This window comes from Mya arenaria, chromosome 5, assembly GCF_026914265.1.
Source record: "Mya arenaria isolate MELC-2E11 chromosome 5, ASM2691426v1".
Classification (NCBI taxonomy): domain Eukaryota; kingdom Metazoa; phylum Mollusca; class Bivalvia; order Myida; family Myidae; genus Mya; species Mya arenaria.
Window position 1 is genome coordinate 30,345,618 of NC_069126.1, and position 22,210 is coordinate 30,367,827.

Consider the following 22,210-nt stretch of genomic DNA (forward strand, 5'->3'; position numbering starts at 1 on the left):
CTGTTGATATAAAACGTCTCTGCTCCTAAAGGGAGATCACTGCGAAACCCTGATTTACTTTGCAACTCGAGTTAAATCTTTATGTTACCAGTTAACTCGCGGGGTCGCATTGATTTGATCAACAAGGCGACTGTCTCATCATTACGTTTTTAAATAATTTATTGAACTGACATGATAAATATGTAAACAACAGTTACCTGGTCAACATGTTGAATACTTTAATAAATGAATTCAAAATCTTAAGACCGAGTATTGCATTCAAGCTTTTTTAATTTTGTCATTCAGAATCAATACAGAATTTAATCGTACATAAATTTTTATTAATACATATACAAACAAATGCTCAATTTGATTTCTCATCAATATACGTCAATAATTCAAATCAAATACACGAGCAGGCCAGTGGTAGGAAGTATTATTTGTTTAATCAAGCAGTTCAAAACCCAACAATCACGCAACGAGATAAGACGCCATGAATTAGTATTACTTCAAACTGTATCTCTTTCACCACTAATGTAACATAAACACACGACGTCCGTAAACATGTCCTTGTCAAAGGAATCATTGTTATTATATATTAGGTATGTTCTTGTAATCTTGAGATCTTTTGCTTAATGACTTGCCTTCAAGATCAACCATGCTCTTCACTTAGTTGTATAATTGCTTGGCAAAGCGAAAACGATTCATACACGCCCTGCATATTTGGATTGTTCTCCATGTCTTGGTTTTCAATGGATCCCATGAGCATTGTGCAGACGTGAACACATTGTCCGTCGATGTCATCAGAACAGAAGATAGCTCCACTATGACCATTTTCGCATTATCTACGGGGTCTCAACTCATTGTATTCTTCACTAATCTCAAGGATTTCTTTAATAAGAACGTATCGAGTGTCTGACGACCTTTCATCGAAGTCGGGGATTACATTTTTTCCAACCCTTGGTTGTTGTTCGTCTGCCCAGAAATGAACACGCCGTTCACATAGATATCTGCGATTGACCGTTGGCATGTCCATTAACGAGCTATCCATAGGCTGACCCTCGCTATTCCAAAACTTTGTATTCGAGATATCTCGCAAAACCTTTGCAACAGAAATATCATAGGAACCACGACGTGAACAAGACAACACGCTTGCAAAGATGTGAGTTCTTCCTCGCCCGTCAATGTAATATATTGACTTAACGCGTTCTGGGTCGGCAAAGTGTCCAGCAAGTAGAGCATGCAATTCTCCTTGCTTTGTTGCAAAACCTCCAAGTGCCGCAAACCGCCCGATATCGTTCTTGATTCTAGTGCCAACTTGACAGGAAGAAAAGTTGAGTTGTTCATATCGTCCAAACTTTATTTCAGTTTCTAAAACATCAAACTCCTTCGCAGCAGCTCCGATCTTCAGGCACAATTGCTCGTATGCCTTGCCACTCATAATACCTTGCGACACGTTTACAAATACCTCAAGTGTTGAGTTTCTGAAACCGCATCCGTTAATTCTGTCGTCGATGATGTAAAGAGATTTTGCAAGATAGTGAAGTAGTGAATAATGATAAAGCATTTAACTATAGATATTTTGAAAGTTATTAAACTCATCGAGCACATATACATAATATAAATGTTACGGTAAAAGGTAGGTTTGCAGGTACTTTTTTCGGATTTCAGTTAATTTATTTTTCTAGCTTTACGCGTTATGTTTAATGGTAAACTATAAGCGCGGATTAAAACGGTCGTGTATATTTGATAGAAAAGATGTGGACATAAAATTGATAGAAACAGCTATGGGTAAAACAGTATTCACCTCGTCGCTTTGAATGGGTACATCAGCTTCGACAAAAGGACTCTCGTCTTGGGAAATTCATCTTCTTCTGTACAAAGCATTGGCTTTATGAAGGATATCCTTGATCATTTCGATCAATGTTTTTGCATAATACTTTGTCAGACGGGCATATATCAGAAGCCGACATAATGATGGTATGTCAATAATAATAATAATAATAATAATAATAATAATAATAATAATAATAATAATAATAATAATAATAATAATAATAATAATAATGATAATAATAATAATAATAATAATAATAATAGTTGCAATAAAACTTCATCACAAGAACATACATCTTTTTATTCGAAAATAGGTATTTAGAGCGTACCAGAAAACATTATTAACATAATTAAACCTGATTTTGTGAAAGCTAACATATTCGATCGGCTTAAGCTGATCATAAAGCATCTTTAAAGCAGTTATTCGACTTTTGAGAACTCGCAAAACAAATAATTCCAATGTGGTACAAATTGTCTTGGCAATCATCATCATCATCATCATCATCAGCATCACCAACACCATCACCATCATTATCACATCATTATCACATCATCATCATCATCATCATCATCATCATCATCATCATCATCATCATCATCATCATCATCATCTTCATCATCATCATCACCATCATCACAATAATCATCATCGTCGTCGTCGTCGTCGTCGTCGTCGTCGTCGCCGCCGCCGCCGCCACCACCACCACCACCACCATCATCATCATCATCATTAGCATCATCATCATAATCATCATAATCATCATCATCATCATCATCATCATCATCATCATCATCATCATCATCATCATCATCATCATCATCATCATAATCATCGTCGTCGTCGTCGTCGTCATTATCATCAGCAGCAGCAGCAGCAGCGGCTGCAGCAGCAGCAGTACCACCACCATCATTATCATCATCATCATCATCATTATCATCATCATCATAATAATAATAACCGTCGTCATGCCGTCGTCATCGTCGTCATAGTCGTCGTCGTCGTATTCGTCATCATGATCATCATCATGATCATCATCATGATCATCATGATCATCATCATCGTCATCGTCGTCGTCGTCGTCATCGTCGCCAACGTCGTAATCATTATCATCGTCATCATCATTATCGTCGTCGTCGTCATCGTCATCGTCGTCATCGTTGTCATTATCATAATGAATGATGTTATGTATTCTCTCACAAATAAAGGTTTTCATGATTTATAAAAATTTGTATTGCCAATTGTCTGAAGTTAACGTGTATTCCCCTTTTCTTGTAAAATGAAAACATAATTAATCTTTATCATAATCAGATAAACTTAGAGAAAATAATAGTTTGCTTAACACCCGTTTGAACGAAAGAATCCTGGGAAGCTGCGACCTGTGACTACCTAAATCTTCACTCTTACATATTTACCTTATATACAACTTTTTTTATTTTTTGTCTTGGAATGAGCAAATTTCTACGTCAATATCTGCAAACCAGTGATGAAAGTCTGCTGACAAAGATCAGATCGCAGATTTTCATTTTTCCGTTCAAAAATTACTGTTTTATGGTTAAAACCGTTATTAACGGTTTAAGAAAAATCCATAAAATATCAATTTTTGAACTTAAATATAAAAATCTGCGATCTAAGTTTTTGTCAGCAGTCTAATATGACTGGCTTACATATATTTTCGCATAAAATGACTCCTTCCAAGAAAAAAAAAACTGTAAAATCGTTCAATCTGTGAGAGTGCAGCTTTAAACACTGTATTCTTTTTTTTAAACGACGTTCTTCTACATCTTATGTCCAGCGTCGATGATCTGATTTCACCAGGGTTAAAACTGTGTTCCGTAATGTGTGATAATCTAATTAACCATTTCTCATTGATCATTTCAGTATGTATTTTATCTAATTCAAATAAGCTACTTAATCCTGTTAAGCTTTAGAAGTTTCGAGAAAAATGGGTCCGGATTCATAATTTAAGCATTATATACATCACTACTGTGTGATAATACAAAGAGAGAGAGAGAGAGAGAGAACTAAACAGAAAGTTCACGTCTACGAAAGTACATCTTATATCATTAGTTAATGTATTTTCTTGAATTCATATATGAAAATAAATAAACTCAACTATAAATAGTATGTATGTTTACATTGCCAACAATGGAAGACATGACCTCCTCAAACATAAGTGGTTATATCGAGTGTAGTTTCATGAAGTGAAGTACGTTTAAATTGATATCTTTCCGAACACAATTATGTGGTGAGTGCTTTCAAGAGCTGAATAACAATTCAAAATAAAACCATAATTATATTTTTAAGTGTGAACACAATGCATGTTCTATTACAGTAAAACTGCAGTCGCTCGAGGACACCGGGACCCTAGCTAAAACCTCCAGCGATCCGATGACTTGAAGTACCAAAGTTTCCATTTTAGCCCATTATCAAATGTCCTCAAATGTATTTTCAAAGTTTAAAGTCGTCAAAGCGATTGTTTACCCCGGCACGGATAATGTATTGCGTTGGTGAAATTACGTATATGTTCAAAGGCTGTTGTATACTAAATGGGAATAAGAAAAGGGAAAAAACAATTAACAGTTTATAAATAGGAAAACGTATTTTTACAAGAAGCACATTTTCTAAAAAGGCAATATTGAAATTTTACAGTGCTTATTAAGGCATAAGTAAGATTTCGCGGAATTAAGAACGGGTAATTGTCGCATTTTATCTGCCTTGCGCATATGTAAATCATAGTAAAATATATCTCAGAGTTTGTAATAATAAAGAAACTGTTTCTGGCAATCCGATTTTCCTTGCAATGATCTAGTCAAAAATCATAGAAAACCTTCTGTTCTAAGTATAATGCGCTTAAACCGTTCCGATATTTCATAGCGACATATATGTAAAATAGAATTATTTTCAATGGCGGATCCAGGAATTTATAACTCTGGGCACAACCTTTAATCCCCTTCAAAGGTCTTATTTCACTAAGGTATTGAAATGCCACATAATAACATCGTTAATGCATTTCAATTCTTAATTAAAGATTACTTAATACTTCAGCATTTTGATTGTTAAGTATCAATTTAAGGTTAAAATTACTTGTTTTAGGATTCATTTGCCGACCAACGGAGGGCAATCGGTTCCCTATCTAAGTCAAATACTAATCCTGTTACACAATTGTAAATCAAATAACCCTTTAATACTACTCAACGGTCCAGGATACTAACGTAATAATAAATTGCTTGTGAAACACTACTTGCATTGGTTCTTGTACGTTATGACTTCTTTTTGTGCACTACGTCATCCAGTTATGTGTGCATTGTACACGTTAATGACGACATGTACGATCTCACAAGGAAAGTAATATATGCTTGTCATCCATGTATGTGGACATTGTATGCGTTTAGAAAGACATGCTCCACGATACCACGAGGAAAGTAATATATTCGTGTAGCAGCGAAAGTACATCTGGACTTCTTTTTGTGCACTACGTCATCTTGAAGTGTGGGCATTGTACATTCTTAGAGCGACCTGTTCGATGGCTAGAGGAAATTATATGTCGTATGATTTTCTATTCTTAAAATAAGTGACGTCATGTTCCTCGCGCTGAATTTGGGCGACAGACCGAAACCTTCTCTGCTCCTTAAAAGAAATCAATGCGGATCCCTGTCTAACCGTTTTCATAACCGTCTTAATGTGTCAGCAATGTGCTGGAACGACTCTCACACCCTTTACCTGTGAGGAAGCAGCATGAAATCGTTGAAACGTTTTTGCAAATTGGCATTTATTGAAATGATATAATTAATATACTCACGAAAGGCATATTTACTGGTATACATGTTTAATATTTCAAGAACATCCATTCATCAATAATACAACAATGTTACTGGTAAAGTTTCACTTAAGTTGCATAGTGTGAATTTTGAATAGCTTTAAGGTTTCACAAAGAGCAGCTTTTTAAGACGCTATGTTATTTGAGTATCAAGCAATTTTTTATTATTTCTCTTTCATATATGATATCAAAATTTACACAAACATTGCATTTAGACCCCTTTTTCAAGCTGTTTTAATTTCCTCATTCATAGCATTTAGTATCAATACAAATGTCAATTTAATGAATACATATACATACAAAGTTTATGTTTTTCAACACTGTTCAACAATTAAAACAAAGTGTATTTTTCAACACTGATCGTCAATTAAAACAAAAAAGACCGACGGACACGCAACGAAACCAAACGCCGTAAAACTATTTCAAAATTTATCTCTTTCTGCACAATTGTCACATAGATAAACGATGTCCTTAGACACGGACGTGTCAATTAACTCATTGGTATTTTCTTTGAGACCGTTTGCTTAATGTCTTCTACTCACTCTTTTTAGCAGATTTGAAAATCTCCGCCATGTTCTTCATTTAGTTGTTTTAGTCCTTGGTTAAGCAAGAACGATGTATACTCGCCCTGTACATTCGGGTTGTTTGCCATTTCTTTGTAATTAATGGATCCCATGAGCATAGTACATATATGTACACATTGTCCATCGATGTCATCAGAACAGAAGATAGCTCCACTATGACCCTTTTCGCATAATCTACGAGGTCTCAGCTCATAGTGTTCTTCACTGAACTCCAGTACTTCTTTGATGAGAACGTATCGAGTTTTTGACGACCTTTCATCGAAGTCGGGGATTACAATTTTTCCAACTCTTGGTTGTTGTTCATCTGCCCAGAAATGAACATGCCGTTCACATAGATTTCTGCGGTTGACCGTTGACATGTCAATTAACGAGCTATTCATTGGATGACCGTCGCTATCCCGAAACATCGTATTTGGAAATATATTTGGCAAAACCTCTCCAACAGAAATATCATAGAAACCACGTTGTGACACAGATAACACGCGTGCAAGTAATGTACTCCCTTCCTCGTCAACGTAATGTATTGATCGAACGTGTTCAGGGTCGGCAAAGTGTCTAGCGAGTAAAACATGCAATGTTCCTTCCTTTCTTGCAAAACCACCAAGTGTCGTAAACTGCCCCATGTCGTTTTTGATTCTAGAGCCAACTTGAGAGGAAGAATAGTTGACCTGTTTATATAGTCCTATTTTTATTTCAGTTTCGTAAACATCAAATTCCTTCGCAGCAGCTCCAATCTTTAGACCCATTTGCTCTAATTCCTTGTCACTCAAAACAAATCGCGACACGTTAACGAATACCTCTAGCGTTGAGTTTCTGAATCCGCATCCGTAAATTCTGTCGTCGATGATATAACGAGATTTTGCGAGCTAGTAAAGAGAAACAGCATTTTATTGCAGATATTTTGAAAGTTATAAAACTTATCGAACACATATACATAATATAAACACAACGGTCAAAGCTAGGTTAGCAGGGACTGCTTTTTTCGGATTTCAACTTACTTATTTCCTGGTTCACGTGTTGTGTTTAATGGTTAACTATGAGCACGGAATGAGACGGTCGTGTAAATTTGCAAGATAAGATGTGGACATAAAAATTACAGAAACAGCTATGAGTAAAACAGTATTCACCTCGTCGCTGAGAATGGGTACTTCAGCTTCTACAAAAGGACTCTCGTCTTGAGAAATTCCGCTTCTTCTGTACAAAGCATGGGCCTCATGAAGTGTGTCCTTGATCATTTCGATCCGCTGTCTATCCGAAATACTCCAACTTTCCGAATCGGTGCATACCGTTTTTCGAAATTTCTTTCCTAAAGTTTAGAAATAATGTTTATGCTAATGAAAACAGTAATAATTAAAGAAAAAATTAAAATAATAATAATAAATAATAATAATAATAATAATAATAATAATAATAATAATAATAATAATAATAATGATAATAATTTACAGTAAAATTTCATTGAAAGAACATATTTTTTTCGTAAATAGCAATTTAGAGCATAAACAGTTAATATCATGAACATCAATAAACCTGATTTTGTGGCAGATGGTGTGCCATCATCTTCGATTTGTCTTTTAGGGCGAACGATTGAATCAACTTTTACTCGATTTTCTCCACTTGTTGTCAACCTAGTTTTCGTCTGAGCTTGGTTTATTTGAAGTTTACCAGGCTTAAACTGACTATAGAGCATCTTAAGTGCTGTTATTCGACTTTTCAGAACTCGCAAAACAAATAATTCCAATGTGGTACAAATGGTCACGGCAATTTGTTCACGAGAGCAACTGTTGGCGATTATCTCTCGTCTAGTTTTCTTCTAACGGATCTTAATGCTTTGTCTGCTTCCTTCCGATTGTCTTCTACTATGATAAGAATGTCGCCGGTAATGTCTTTAAATGGGTTGATGCTGCCATGTTGAATGTCATCGTACGTTGTAATTGTAATTCGTGGATTAATACATCCTCTTCGTTTTGCTTCAGTTGTTTCAGTTGCGTTCTGTGTTGTTTCCGACCTGCCTTCTCTTTTAAAAGTGTTCATGTTTTGTAATTCATCCGCCGAAAGTGTATTCAAATGCCAACTTTTTATTGCAATACTGATCTCACCGAAGTCCAATGGTGGATCAGTAACCGAATGGTAAAAGGATCTTAAACATGTTCCTTTTGTGTCCAGTTGTTCGGCGTTTTTTGACGAGTAAGCATACCGAGGAAAAGTGTTTTTGGTAAAGACGTACTTTTGGTCAGTGTACATTGCTGGCCTATCTGAAAACATAGACTGAAAATATGGAATAAATTAAAATTTTACCAATTTCAGTCATCATCATCATCATCATCATCATCATCATCATCATCATCATCATCAGCAGCAGCAGCAGCAGCAGCAGCAGCAGCAGCAGCAGCAGCAGCAGCAGCAGCGGCAGCAACAACAGCAACAGCATTATTAGCATCATCATCATCATCATCATCATCATCATCAGCAGCAGCAGCAGCAGCAGCAGCAGCAGCAGAAGCAGCAGCAGCATCAGCAGCAGCAGTAGAAGCTGCAGCAGCAGAAGCGTCAGCAACAGCAGAAGCAACAGCATCATCATCATCATCATCATCATCATCATCATCATCACCGCAACCACCGCCAGCATCATCAGCGTCAGCGGCAGCAACAGCAGCAGCGTCAGCAACAGCAGTATCAACAGCATCATCATCATCATCATCACCACCACCGCAACCACCGCCAGCATCATCATCGTCAGCGGCAGCAGCAGCAGCGACGGCAGCGGCAGCAACATTAGCAGCAACATTAGTAGCATCATCATCATCATCATAATCACAGCTCTACCTTAACCACCATTACTATCACTTTTAAAATCATTATCATTTTATCTCTTGTGGTGATGAATGATGAAATGTATTCCTTTACAAATTCAGTCCTTCATAACCTATTACTTCATTTTGAATGCCAATATGAATTTAAATTTTCCCTTACTTTACTCCTGAAATGTATTGAATATATATTCCTTTGGTTTATTTTCCTAATAATTATATACAAACTTTGAGAAAATTATTGTTTTAAACAATTTATAAATTTATTTCTCTAAATTGACAAGACGAAATATCATAATTGTTTCACGTAAATGTTTCGATATAATGTAAATCTTAACATAAAGATATTTAACAACAATGTAATTAAAATCCAGATAAGTCAGATTGTCAGATTGTGTAATGTAAATAGAAGAGTTCACAAAATTTTCACGCCAACAAAAACCAAAAACGTTCTATTCCATCGATATACTTTTCAATATAATGCGTTACTTCTGTATAGATGTAGAGCGGGACAAAATATAAACAATTCTAACTTATTAAATATGTGAACATTCTCATTTTAGAACTTTGTGCGCGTTTTCTCATTAAATAATTAACATTTATATTTCATTTCATAATTAGAACAATGGTTTTTTCATGGGTTCCAAACAATGACATACTGAAATTAAAACTTAGCTCAATGTTCATTTTGACAATAGAATGTCCTTTTAGTTTCATCATACAAAGAGCATGACAAATATTTATTTACGTTTGAGAGACTTACTGAAAACAATGGTCGAATACAGTCGATTCAATCGATGTTCTGTTATGAATGTTACTCACGAAAACATGAATACAAATGCGAATAACATTATTGCGATATGGTGAGTCTGTGAAAGTTATATCATATTTGGGTAGCTTATTTCATTAACGTGGGTGTCTTTGTTTTTCGACAGTTAGCTCCTTTTTGTGTCGCCTGAAAAGACGACATATAGGGGTTACTTTTGTCGGCGGCGGCGGCGTCGGCGTCGGTGGCGGCGGCGGCGGCGTCCGCGTCCCATTTTTGCTTGTTCGGGGTATATCTCCTAAACTGTTAGTGGTATCAACTTGAAATTTCATATGTAGATAGATCTAATTGAGGGCAAGTGCAGTGCATAAGAACTGTTGCTCTTGCTTCCATATTTTTAGAGTTATTGCCCTTTGTTATTTTTCATGCTTAAAGTTTTGTCCGGGGCATATCTTGTAGAATATAAGAGTTATCAACTTGAAACTTTATATGTAGATAGATCTCATGGAGGGCAAGTGCAGTGCACAATAACAGTAACTCTTGCTGCCATATTTTTAGAGTTATTGCCCTTTGTTAATTTTCTAGCTTAAAGTTTTGTCCGGGGCATATCTTGAAGAATATAAGATAGCTAGATAGATCTCAGTGAGGGCAAGTGCAGTGCACAAGAACCGTAACTCTTGCTTTCTTAGTTTTAAAGTTATTGCCCTTTGTTAATTTTCATGCTTAAAGTTTTGTCCGGGGCATATCTTGAAGAATAAAAGAGGTATCAACATGAAACTTCATAGCTAGATAGATCTCATTGAGGGCAAGTGCAGTGCACAAAAACCGTAACTCTTGCTGCCATATTTTTAGAGTTATTGCCCTTTGTTAATTTTCTAGCTTAAAGTTTTGTCCGGGGCATATCTTGAAGAATATAAGATAGCTAGATAGATCTCATTGAGGGCAAGTGCAGTGCGCAATAACAGTAACTCTTGCTTTCTTAGTTTTAAAGTTATTGCCCTTTGTTAATTTCCATGCTTAAAGTTTTGTCCGGGGCATATCTTGAAGAATATAAGAGGTATCAACTTGAAACTTCATAGCTAGATAGATCGCATTGAGGGCAAGTGCAGTGCACAAGAACCGTAACTCTTGCTGCCATATTTTTAGAGTTATTGCCCTTTGTTAATTTTCTTGCTTAGGTTTTGTCCGTGGCATATCTCGTAAACTATAAGAGGTATCAACCTGAAACTTCTTCCGTAGGTATATCTGATTGAGGGAAAGTGCAGTGCACAAAAACCGTGACTCTTGCATCTATATGTTTAGAGTTATTGCCCTTTGTTAATTTTCATGCTTAAAGTTTTGTCCGGGGCATATCTTGAAGAATGAAGCTTCCTTGGGTGACCCTCTACAAAAATACAACAAGGGGTCATGATTGATCAACAACAACAGCAACAACAACAAAACCCATCTCCTCTGAAACTACCACTCCAAATTCAATGAAACTTTACAGGACAGTTACAAATCTGTTGGTGAATTGGAGTCTTACTTCAGCCATCATAAACCGGTCTGGATAGCAGTTTAGACAGAAGCAAGACAGAGATGCTCATTTCACACCTGAAAACGTATTAATCCATTATCTTCAAATTATTTCTCAGTGTCATTGACTTCAGTATTTATTGTGCTCATTTTTGCTTATATAACCAACTGCTTGCTCCTGGCTTAACGTTGCTACCTTCAGTTCAAATGCTACCTACACTTGAAAGTTAAATGGCAACATCATTGTCTATAAATGAATAAAATGCCAATCTAACAGCTATAATGTCGACAGTAAATAATTCGAAAGGCGACACATCCGACTCGCGGAGTTCTAGTTTAATGTAAAAAAAACCACATCTTAATTGGCCAATGACCGATTTGACGTATAAATGTTCGTTAGTTTTTGTTAACGGTTTTTAAGAAGAATATATCGACTTAACCTTATTTAACCATCGTTGGCACGATGTGTACGAGGGTTTGCTCTTTGTTTGTTTGTTTTAATGTGGGGGAGGGGGGGGGGGGTCTGGAGTTTCCGGAAACACACACACACTTGTCCGGCTTTGAAAGGCACAAGTACTCTAACCGAACAACAATGTTTGTTTTCAACTTGCATAATTGTATTCAAATACGTTAGGGCAATCATAGTTAATTCAAATTGCGATTTCAGTTTTAAAACACTTTATATTAGATGTTAACGTGCTTTTTAGGGAATAGTTAAACCTACAAGATTATGTACACGTGGTCTTTACCAACATATTTATTTTAATAACTCTTACATGTAATGAACATTTAAAAAACAACCTTTGAACTAGCTTAGATATTTGAACCCCCTAACAAGACTATTTTCTTGGTCATATTGTATAATCTTTTTTATCAAGTTATTGGTCTTTAAGCCAAAAATGTCCAAGGCAAATATAAAGATTACCGTTTGGTTAAGGTTATTTTGACATTTTAGTATAAACTAACAAATAGCTTACTATTACTAGTATTTTTCATATCACTGCCGTGATATATAACTGATTCTTTCTATCTTTAAAATGGTAGTTCAAAGTTCGAGAGGAGAGATATAACCCATACTTTAAATCATCGAACAATGTCTGTTTTTCTATTTTAGTTAAGTGCTGTTAATGACGATATTGCGTGTTTAATTCATAAAACATTCATGAATTGAGTTCTAGCTGTTTTATATTGAATGCCCATAGTTACATACAGTCAATGTCGTAAACTCCTGTCATTTTAACTTGGTAGGAAACCCATGTTACTTAACTTTAATAACTGACTACAAAGAATAATTAATTTGCTAGATATGTCTCCCTTTTCAAATAAAGGGATGGAGAATGGTTTAGTATTTGCTGTCTGAATGATTATCCATTTGAATGTCCGTCCGTCCGTTCGTCCATCCGTCAAATAAACAGTGAATTGTGTATGATTTATGTTTTATGGACCAAAGCATTTCTATTCGATTCCTTTATTATTCGAAATGTATCAGTTATATTTTGAGAGCATGTGTTCTTGAAAAAGGGCGAAGGAAACATCAATAAATCAATCAGAAACACATACATTAGCAATACAAGCAAGACAATGGTACAACATTATGTGACTAAACCCAAAACCATATACTCTAACTCAAGGGTCACGAACGGCTGTGGATAAATGGCCTAAGATTTGCATGCATGTGAAATGAAGGTAAAAATATTTTATTCCTCTATTTTAGAAGGGACGTTTGACAATGATAAAGAATTAATAGTAACAAATAGTTACATTTAAAAAAGCAAACAGAAATGGACATACAGTCAATAAGTGTATGTAGGAAATATACTATAGTGTTCATGACAACAGTACTCTGCAAAGTTGTGGCTGGTCCAGTGATTAAGTCCTGGCAGTCAACCGCACTTATGCCAGACCAGAGCCTTAACAAACCTAGAACTATAAACCATACGATATGGATAGAAAGGGGGAAAAACGTTTTGAAGTTTATGATAATGTTTTCTCAGTATAAATACGTACATACAAGATTTACGGCCAGACATTATCATAAACAACAACACTTAATACATTGTTAGGCAAGTCAGTGAAGCATATCGCCGTGAACAAATTGCAAAACTTTCAATACGTATCGTCTTGAACATCCTTGTTGTTCTTGATCAGATAGTCCACACAGACTGTACGCGTGATTTTATTCACACCAAAAACAATGTGATAATGCTAACAATAGTAAAAATAACAATTACGTCACAAGTTCAATTTTCACATTTAATTTTCAGAACATGAGGTATTTTTTGTGGCAAGGATAGCAAGCTTAATAGTTAGAAAAGAGGTGCATATGTTTATCCGTTACGAACCATCGAAAATAAAAAAAAACACTATGAAACAGAAATGCATCGACCGAAATGATTCATGGTCCCATGAAGTGCTTAACAGAATATTGCCAGTTCTAGATCTCCCTGCTGCAGATGCTGCATACCACAAGAAATGTACGTTATCACGAGGAACGTAATACATGTACGAGTAAAAACTATAAATGTGAAGGTTCGCAAACACTTTTAAACTCAACTGCAACGTTCACAAGTACGCTTTGCTACACGAACAGCTACACATGTGAGTTCTGTTTCGCAACCTCTCTTAATATATAAAGTACTGTAGTGGGTTAAAGGGTTCTTCGAGATTACACTTTATATAAAGTATGAAAGTATATGATAGTACAGATGAGATAAGCCTAAGAGAGTTCATATAAGTTAAAAGATTTGTATGGATTTGTCACTTATAGTTCATCATATAGTATCATGAAATACAATCATGCACACTGCCTCTATTGCAGCGAGTTATTTATCAAAAGCTACAGCGATGTCCTATATAAGCGTTTAGTTGTTAAATGATCTTATTTAAAACAAAAGAAAAAATACCAAAAACATTGAAATGTCCTTACAATTTTGAACTTTGCTCCCAACACCACTTCTTATTTCATCAAATTTGTTCCAGATTAATGACGTTTTTACTTACTAGGTGGAAAGTTGATGCCATAATTTACTCAACTGATAACGATATTTAAATATCATGTATAGCAGGATACAGTTAGAAGGGAATGAACTCATGAAGTAGAACATTCCCTTCAAACGACTGAAGAGCTTACTTGTGTTTACTTGTTGACCGGATCGCTGTATTGAGAAATAAACACTTGGAGACAATGGCGTATGATTTTTTATTCTTAAAATGAGTGGCGTTATGACCCTCGCGCTTAATTGGGGCGCCAAATATTTTCATATGTGGTGACAGACAACTTCTTTGCTCCTCAGGGAGATCAGTGTAGATCCCTGATAAAGCGTTTCATAATCATCCTTGTGTTAAATCATAAAGTTCATCACTGTTCTAAAGAACCTCGTTGAGACTGATAGTTCGGGAAGCGCTTTCATGTGATCAACAAGGCGCTAAATCGACTGTCACATTCTTTACCGGTGAGAGAGCACCATCTAACCTTCACTTTTTTCATAATGGCTTTTATTAAAATGATATAATAAATATACACACAAAAGGCATATTCACTGGTACACATGTTGAATGATTTAAGATAATCCATCAAATCAATAATACAAAAAAGATGCTTCTGGTAAAGTTTCACTTCAAATTACAAAATGTTAAGTTTGAATATCTTTAACGTTTCACAGAGAGCATTTTTTGCATAAGACCCTATGTTATTACAGAATCAATTTTATCAAACTGCTTTAAAATTTAAGTCAAATGTTGTTTCTATTATTTTCCTTGAATATATGATATCAAAATGTACGCAAACATTGCATTCAAAACTTTTTTCAAGCTGTTTTGAATTTCGTCATGTCCATTTAATGAGTACATATACATACACACGTTTATGTTTTCAATACTGATCAACAATTAAAACAAAAGATGTTGTTCATCACTGATCAACAATTATAACAATATTGTATTGTTCAACACTGATCAACAATTAAATCAAAAGGTATATATTTACAACACTGATCAACAATTAAATCAAAAGGTATATATTTACAACACTTATCAACAATTAAATCAAAAGGTATATATTTACAACACTGATCAACAATTAAATCAAAAGGTATATATTTACAACACTGATCAACAATTAAATCAAAAGGTATATATTTACAAAACTGATCAATAATTAAATCAAAAGGTACATATTTACAACACTGATCAACAATTAAATCAAAAGGTATGTATTTACAACACTGATCAATAACTAAATCAAAAAGTATATATTTACAACACTGATCAACAATTAAATGAAAAGGTATATATTTACAACACTGATCAACAATTAAATCAAAAGGTATTTATTTACAACACTGATTAACAATTAAAACAAAAAGTTTTTTTTCAACATTGATGGTCAATTAAAGCAAAAAGGTACACCAAATAACACTTTTGGTTAAATCAAACAATAAAAGGACCAACGGCCACGCAACGAGATCAAACGCTACAAAACATATGTCAACATTTATTTCTTTCTACACAATTGTCAAATAGATAAACGCTGTCCTCAGACACAGTCGTGTCAATGAACTCATTGTTATTCCCTACTAGGTATTTGCTTGTAATCTTGAGATCGTTTGCTTTATGTCTTGAACTCACTTTATTTTAGCAGATGTGAAAATCTCCGCCATGCTCTTCATTAAGTTGTGTAATTCCTTGGTTTAGCGGAAACGATGTATACTCGCCCTGCACATTTGGATTGTTCGCCATGTCTCGATTATTTATGGATCCCATGAGCATTGTACATACATGTACACACTGCCCGTCGATGTCATCAGAACAGAAGATAGCTCCACTATGGCCCATTTTGCATAATCTACGAGGTCTTAACTCATTGTGTTCTTCACTGAACTCCAGTAGTTCTTTTATAAGAACATATCGAGTGTCTGACGACCTTTCATCGAAGTCGGGGATTACAATTTTTCCAACTCTCGGTTGTTGTTCATCTGCCCAGAAATGAACATGCCGTTCACATAAATCTCTGCGATTGACCGTTGACATGTCCATTAACGAACTATTCATCGGCTGACCTTCGCTATCCCGAAACATTGTATTTGCAGAGATATTTGGTGATACCTTTGCAACAGAAATATCGTAGATACCACGGTGTGAACCAGACAACACGCGTGCAAGTAATCTATTCCCCAATCTCCCGTCAACGTAATGTATTGATCGAACGTGTGCAGGGTCGGCAAAGTGTCTAGCGAGTAGAACATGCAATTCTCCTTCCTTTCTTGCAAAACCGCCAAGTGTCGCAAACTGTCCAACGTCGTTCTTGATTCTAGTGCCCACTTGGCAGGAACAATAGTTGACCTGTTCATATCTTCCAACCTTTACTTCAGTTTCGAAAACATCAAACTCCTTCGCAGCAGCTCCAACCTTAAGGCCTATTTTCTCTACTTCCTTATCACTCATAACACCTTGCGACACATTTACGAATACCTCTAGCGTTGAATTTCTGAAACCGCATCCGTAGATTCTGTCGTCGATGATATAAAGAGATTCTGCGAGCTAGTAAAAAGATACAGCATTTTATTGCAGATAGTTTAAAAGTTATAAAACTTATCGAACACATACTCGTATACATAATATAAACTTTACGGCCAAAGGTAGGTTTGCAAGTACTGTTTTTTCGGATTTCAATTTACTTATTTCCTGGCTTAACGTTTGTGTTTATAAGCGCTGATTGAGACGGACGTGTTATGTCTAATGGTGAACTATAATCGCGAAATGAGACGGCCGTGATAAGATGCTAGATAAGATGTGGACATAAAATTGACATAAATAGCTATAAGTAAAATAATATTCACCTTGACGCTAAGAATGGGTACATCAGCTTCTTCAAAAGGACTCTCGTCTTGAGAAATTCTGCTTCTTCTGTACAAAGCATGGGCTTCATGAAGCGTATCCTTGATCATTTCGATCCGCTGTTTATCCGAAATACTCCAACTTTCCGAACCGGTACATTCTTTTTCTCGAAATCTCTTTCCTGAAATTTTGAAATAATGTTTTGCATGATAATTTGCATTAATAATAATAATAATAATAATAATAATAATAATAATAATAATAATAATAATAATGATAATAATAATAATAATAATAAAATTTCACTGAACATACATTTTTTTATTTGTTAATCAATTTAGAGCATAAACAGAAAACAATCGTTAACATAATTAAACCTGATCTTATGATAGATGTTGACCCAACATCTTCGATTGGTCGTTTGGAGCGAACTGTTGAATCAACTTGAACGCCATTTTCTCCATTTATTGGCAACCTAGTTTTTGTTTGAGCTTGGTTGATTTGAAATTGGGCAGGGTTAAGCTGATCATAAAGCATCTGTAATGCAGTTATTCGACTTTTCAGAACTCGCAACACAAATATTTCCAATGTGGTACAAATGGTAATGGAAATTTGTTCACGAGAGCAACTCTTGATGATAACATTTTTGTCTACTTTTCTTCTAACGGATTTGAATGCTTTGTCTGCTGTCTTCGGATTGTCTTCTACTATGATGAGAATGTCGCCGGTAATGTCTTTGACTGGGCTGATGCTGCCCTGTTGAACGTCATCGTACGTTGTAATTGTGATGTTTGGATTTATACATTTACGTTTACTCTCGCTTGTTTTATCTCCATTCTGCGCTTTTATCGATCTGCCTCCTTCTTTAAGAGTTTTCTTGTAATGTATTTCATCTGCCGAAAGTGTTTTCAAGTTGCTACTTTTTATGAAAATGCTGATATCACTAAAGAACAATGGTGGGTCAGTAACCGAATGGTAAATGGATCGTTAACATGTTCCTTTTTTGTCAAGTTGATCGGCGATTTTAGACGTGTAAGCATATCTAGGGAAAGCTTCCTTGGAAAAGGCGAGTTTCCGAACCGTGTTCATTGTTTGTCTATCTGAAAACAAAGCTGAACAATGTCAATCATCATCATCAACATTAAGCATCATCATCATCATCATCATCATCATCATCATCATCATCATCGTCATCATCATTATCAGCAGCAGCAGTAGCAATACCAGCACCAACACCACCAACACCATCATCATCATCATCACAACCACAACCACCACCACAACCACCACCACCACCACCACCACCACCACCATCATCATCATCATCACCATCAACATCTTCATCATTACCACTACCACCACCACCATTATCATCAACATCATCATCATCATCATCATCATCATCATCATCATCATCACAACCACCACCGCCATCACCATCACCATCAGCAACATCATCATCATCATCATCATCATCATCATCACCACCACCATCACCATCATCGCTATCGACATCATCATCATCATCATTATCAACAGCAGCTTTTCTCTTGTTTTTGTGTATTCACTAAAATGTTATGTCCCTTATAATTCATTGCTTGATCTAGAATGTTTGTACATATAATGCCAATATGTCGAATAAACTGTTTGTTTTTAATCTTATAAACCTTCATACAATTATTGTTTTAAAACAATACATAAATCCATGCTCACTTTTAAAACATTACCAAATCAACGACGTAGTAGTAATTTATATCATGAAAATAATAAATTCCCCTTAAATTCCTACGCAAAATATAACCCATACGAGTAACATGTATTCCTCGTATGACATAGTTCTTGTAACGTAATTCCTATTATGATGATTAGATTTCAAAATATACGCCTTTGCTGTCACTTAAGGTCGTGCACATGAGTTCAGCTGTTTTAGAATATTAAGTGCTAAACAATAACTTTCAGATATACAAATAGATTGTTAAATATAATATATTGATATTCATTTATTGAAATATATGTACGTTTTCCTTTATCATGTTTAGAAAATTGTGTGCGTTTTTTTTATTCTATTTGGAATATTTGTATTCATTTTCATTTTCAGCGCATTGTGAATTTGCGTGGTTTGCCTTTCGATCGTGTAACACCAGTACAGATTTACGATCAAATAATGAAATTAAAGCTTAGTTAGGATTCCTTTTAAATTGCCAATGCAAAACCGCTTTCCTATAAATTATGCAATGGGCATAACAAAAACATGTGTCGATTTAATCGATCATCATCATCATCATCATCATCATCATCATTGTGTATTCTCTCACAAATAAAGTTTTTCATGATTTACAACTTTTTTGTATCGCCAATTGTCTGAATTTAACGTGTATTCCCCTTTTCTTGTAAAATGAAATCATAATTCAGCTTTATCATAATAAGGTAAACGTACAGAAAATAATAGTTTGCTTAACACCCGTTTGAACGAAAGAAGTCTGGGTAGCTGCGACCTGTGACCATTTAAGCTGCACTCTCACATATTTACCGTTTTTACACCCTTTTTATTTTTTGTTTTGCAATAAGCAAATTTCTACGTCAATATCTGCAAACCAGGGATGAAAGTCTGCTGACAAAAGATCAGATCGCAGATTTTCATTTTTCCGTTCAAAAATTACTGTTTTATGGTTAAAACCGTTATTAACGGTTCAAGAAAAATCCATAAAACATCACTTTTGGACTTAAATATAAAAATCTGCGATCTAAGTTTTTGTCAGTAGTCTAATATGACTGGTTTACATATATTTTCGCATAAAATGACACGTTCCAAGACAAAAAAGCTGTCAAAAAGTTCAATCTGTGAGAGTGCAGCTTTAAACACAGTATTCTTGTTTTTTAAAAGACGTTCTTCTATCCCCTTATGTCCAGCGTCGACGATCTGATTTCACCAGGGTTAGAACTATGTTTCGTAATGTGAGATGATCTAATTAACCATTTTTCATTTATCAAAATTTAATTTCAGTATGTACTTTATCTAATTCAAATAAGCTACTTAATCCTGTTAAGCTTTAGAAGTTTCGAGAAAATGGGGCCGGATTCATAATTTAAGCATTATTTACATCACTACTGTGTGTTAATACCTATACAAAGAGAGAGAGAGAGAAAGAGAGAGAGAGAGGGGGGGGGGGAGAGAGAGAACTAAACAGAAAGTTAACGTCTACGAAAGTACATCTTGTGTCATTAGTTAATGTATTTTCTTGAATTTATATACTAGTATATAAATAAGTAAATTCAACTATAAATAGTATGCATTTTTACATTGCCAACAACGGAAGACATGACCTCCTCAAACATAAGTGGTTAAGTGTAGTTTCATGTAGTGAAGTACGTTTAAATTGAAATCTGTCCGGACACAATTCCGTGATGAGTGCTTTCAAAAGCTGAATGACCAATTCAAAATAAAACCATAATTATATGTTTAAGTGTGAACAAAATGCATGTTCTACTACAGTAAAACTGCGGTCGCTCGAGGACACCGGGACCCTAGCTAAAACCTCCAGCGATCCGATGACTTGAAGTACCAAAGTTTCCATTTTAGTCCATTATCAAATGTCCTCAAATGTATTTTCAAAGTTTAAAGTCGTCAAAGCGAGTGTTTACCCCGGCACGGATAATGTATTGCGTTGGTGAAATCACGTATATGTTCTAAGGCTGTCGTATACTAAATGGGAATAAAAAAAGGGAAAAAGCAATTAACAATTAATAAATAGGAAAACGTATTTTTACAAAACGCACATTTTCTAAAAAGGCAATATTGAAATTTGACAGTGCTTATTAAGACATAAGTCAGATTTCGCGGAATTAAGAACGGGTAATTGTCGCATTTTATCTGCCTTGCGCATATGTGAATCATAGTAAAATATATCTCAGAGTTTGTAATAATAAAGAAACTGTTTCTGGCAATCCGATTTTCCTTGCAATGATCTAGTCTAAAAGACATAGAAAACCTTCTGTTCTAAGTATAATGCGCTTAAACCATTCCGATTTTTCATAGCGACATATATGTAAAATAGAATTATTTTCAATGGCTCTCTCATAACTCTGGGCACAACCTTCAATCCCCTTCAAAGGTCATTTTTCACTAAGGTATTGAAATGCCACATAATAACATCGTTAATGCATTTCAATTCTTAATTAAAGATTACTTAATACTTCAGCATTTTGATTGTTAAGTATCAATTTAAGGTTAAAATTACTTGTTTTAGGATTCATTTGCCGGCCGACGGAGGGCAATCGGTTCCCTATCTAAGTCAAATACTAATCCTGTTACACAGTTGTAAATCAAATTACCCTTTAATATTACTCAACGGTCCAGGATACTAACGTAATAATAAATTGCTTGTGAAACACTACTTGCATTGGTTCTTGTACGTTATGCATTCTTTTTGTGCACTACGTCATCCAGTTATGTGCGCATTGTACATGTTTATGACGACATGTGCGAACTCACGAGGAAAGTAATATATGCGTGTAAAAGCGAGAGTACAATCGGCCTTCATTTTGTGCACTACGCCATCCATGTATGTGGACATTGTATACGTTTAGAACGACATGTACGATACCACGAGGAAAGTAATATATTCGTGTAGCAGCGAAAGTACATCTGGACTTCTTTTTGTGAACTACGTCATCCATGTATGTGTTGTATACGTTTAGAACGACATGTACGATACCACGAGAAAGTAATATATTCGTGTAGCAGCGAAAGTACATCTGGACTTCATTTTGTGCACTACGTCATCTTGAAATGTGGGCATTGTTCATGCTTAGAGCGACATGTTCGATGGCAAGAGGAACGTTATATGTCGTATAATTTTCTATTCTTAAATTAAGTGACGTCATGAACCTCGCGCTAAATTTGGGCGCCAGACCGAAACCTTCTCTGCTCCTTAAAAGATATTAATGCGGATCCCTGTCTAACCGTTTTCATAATCGTCTTAATGTGTCAGTAATATGCTGGAACGACTCTCACACCCTTTACCGGTGAGATAGCAGCATGAAATCTTTGAAACGTTTGGCATTTAT

General features: G+C 35.3%; 1 protein-coding gene across 1 annotated transcript; it reads right to left on the minus strand.

Annotated features, from left to right (window-relative positions):
- Window positions 1–15,568: 15,568 nt before the first annotated feature.
- Window positions 15,569–18,969, minus strand: LOC128233631 (uncharacterized). Its single transcript, XM_052947396.1, has 4 exons — window positions 18,857–18,969; window positions 17,521–18,243; window positions 17,146–17,324; window positions 15,569–16,846 (listed from the first exon to the last, which is right to left on the minus strand). The coding sequence occupies exons 2-4, from the start codon at window positions 17,678–17,680 to the stop codon at window positions 15,941–15,943; spliced, it is 1,245 nt and encodes a 414-aa protein (XP_052803356.1). The 5' UTR covers window positions 17,681–18,243; window positions 18,857–18,969; the 3' UTR covers window positions 15,569–15,940.
- Window positions 18,970–22,210: the final 3,241 nt, after the last annotated feature.

Bases quoted from the DNA above. Each gene is read 5' to 3' on its own strand.
- LOC128233631 (XM_052947396.1), bottom strand. From the start codon at position 17,680: ATGCTTTATGATCAGCTTAACCCTGCCCAATTTCAAATCAACCAAGCT. The intron at 17,325-17,520 runs GTTTAATTATGT...TCAAAATTTCAG, and splicing joins AACATCTATCATAAGATCAG to GAAAGAGATTTCGAGAAAAA. The intron at 16,847-17,145 runs GTGAATATTATT...TCTTTTTACTAG, and splicing joins TACCCATTCTTAGCGTCAAG to CTCGCAGAATCTCTTTATAT.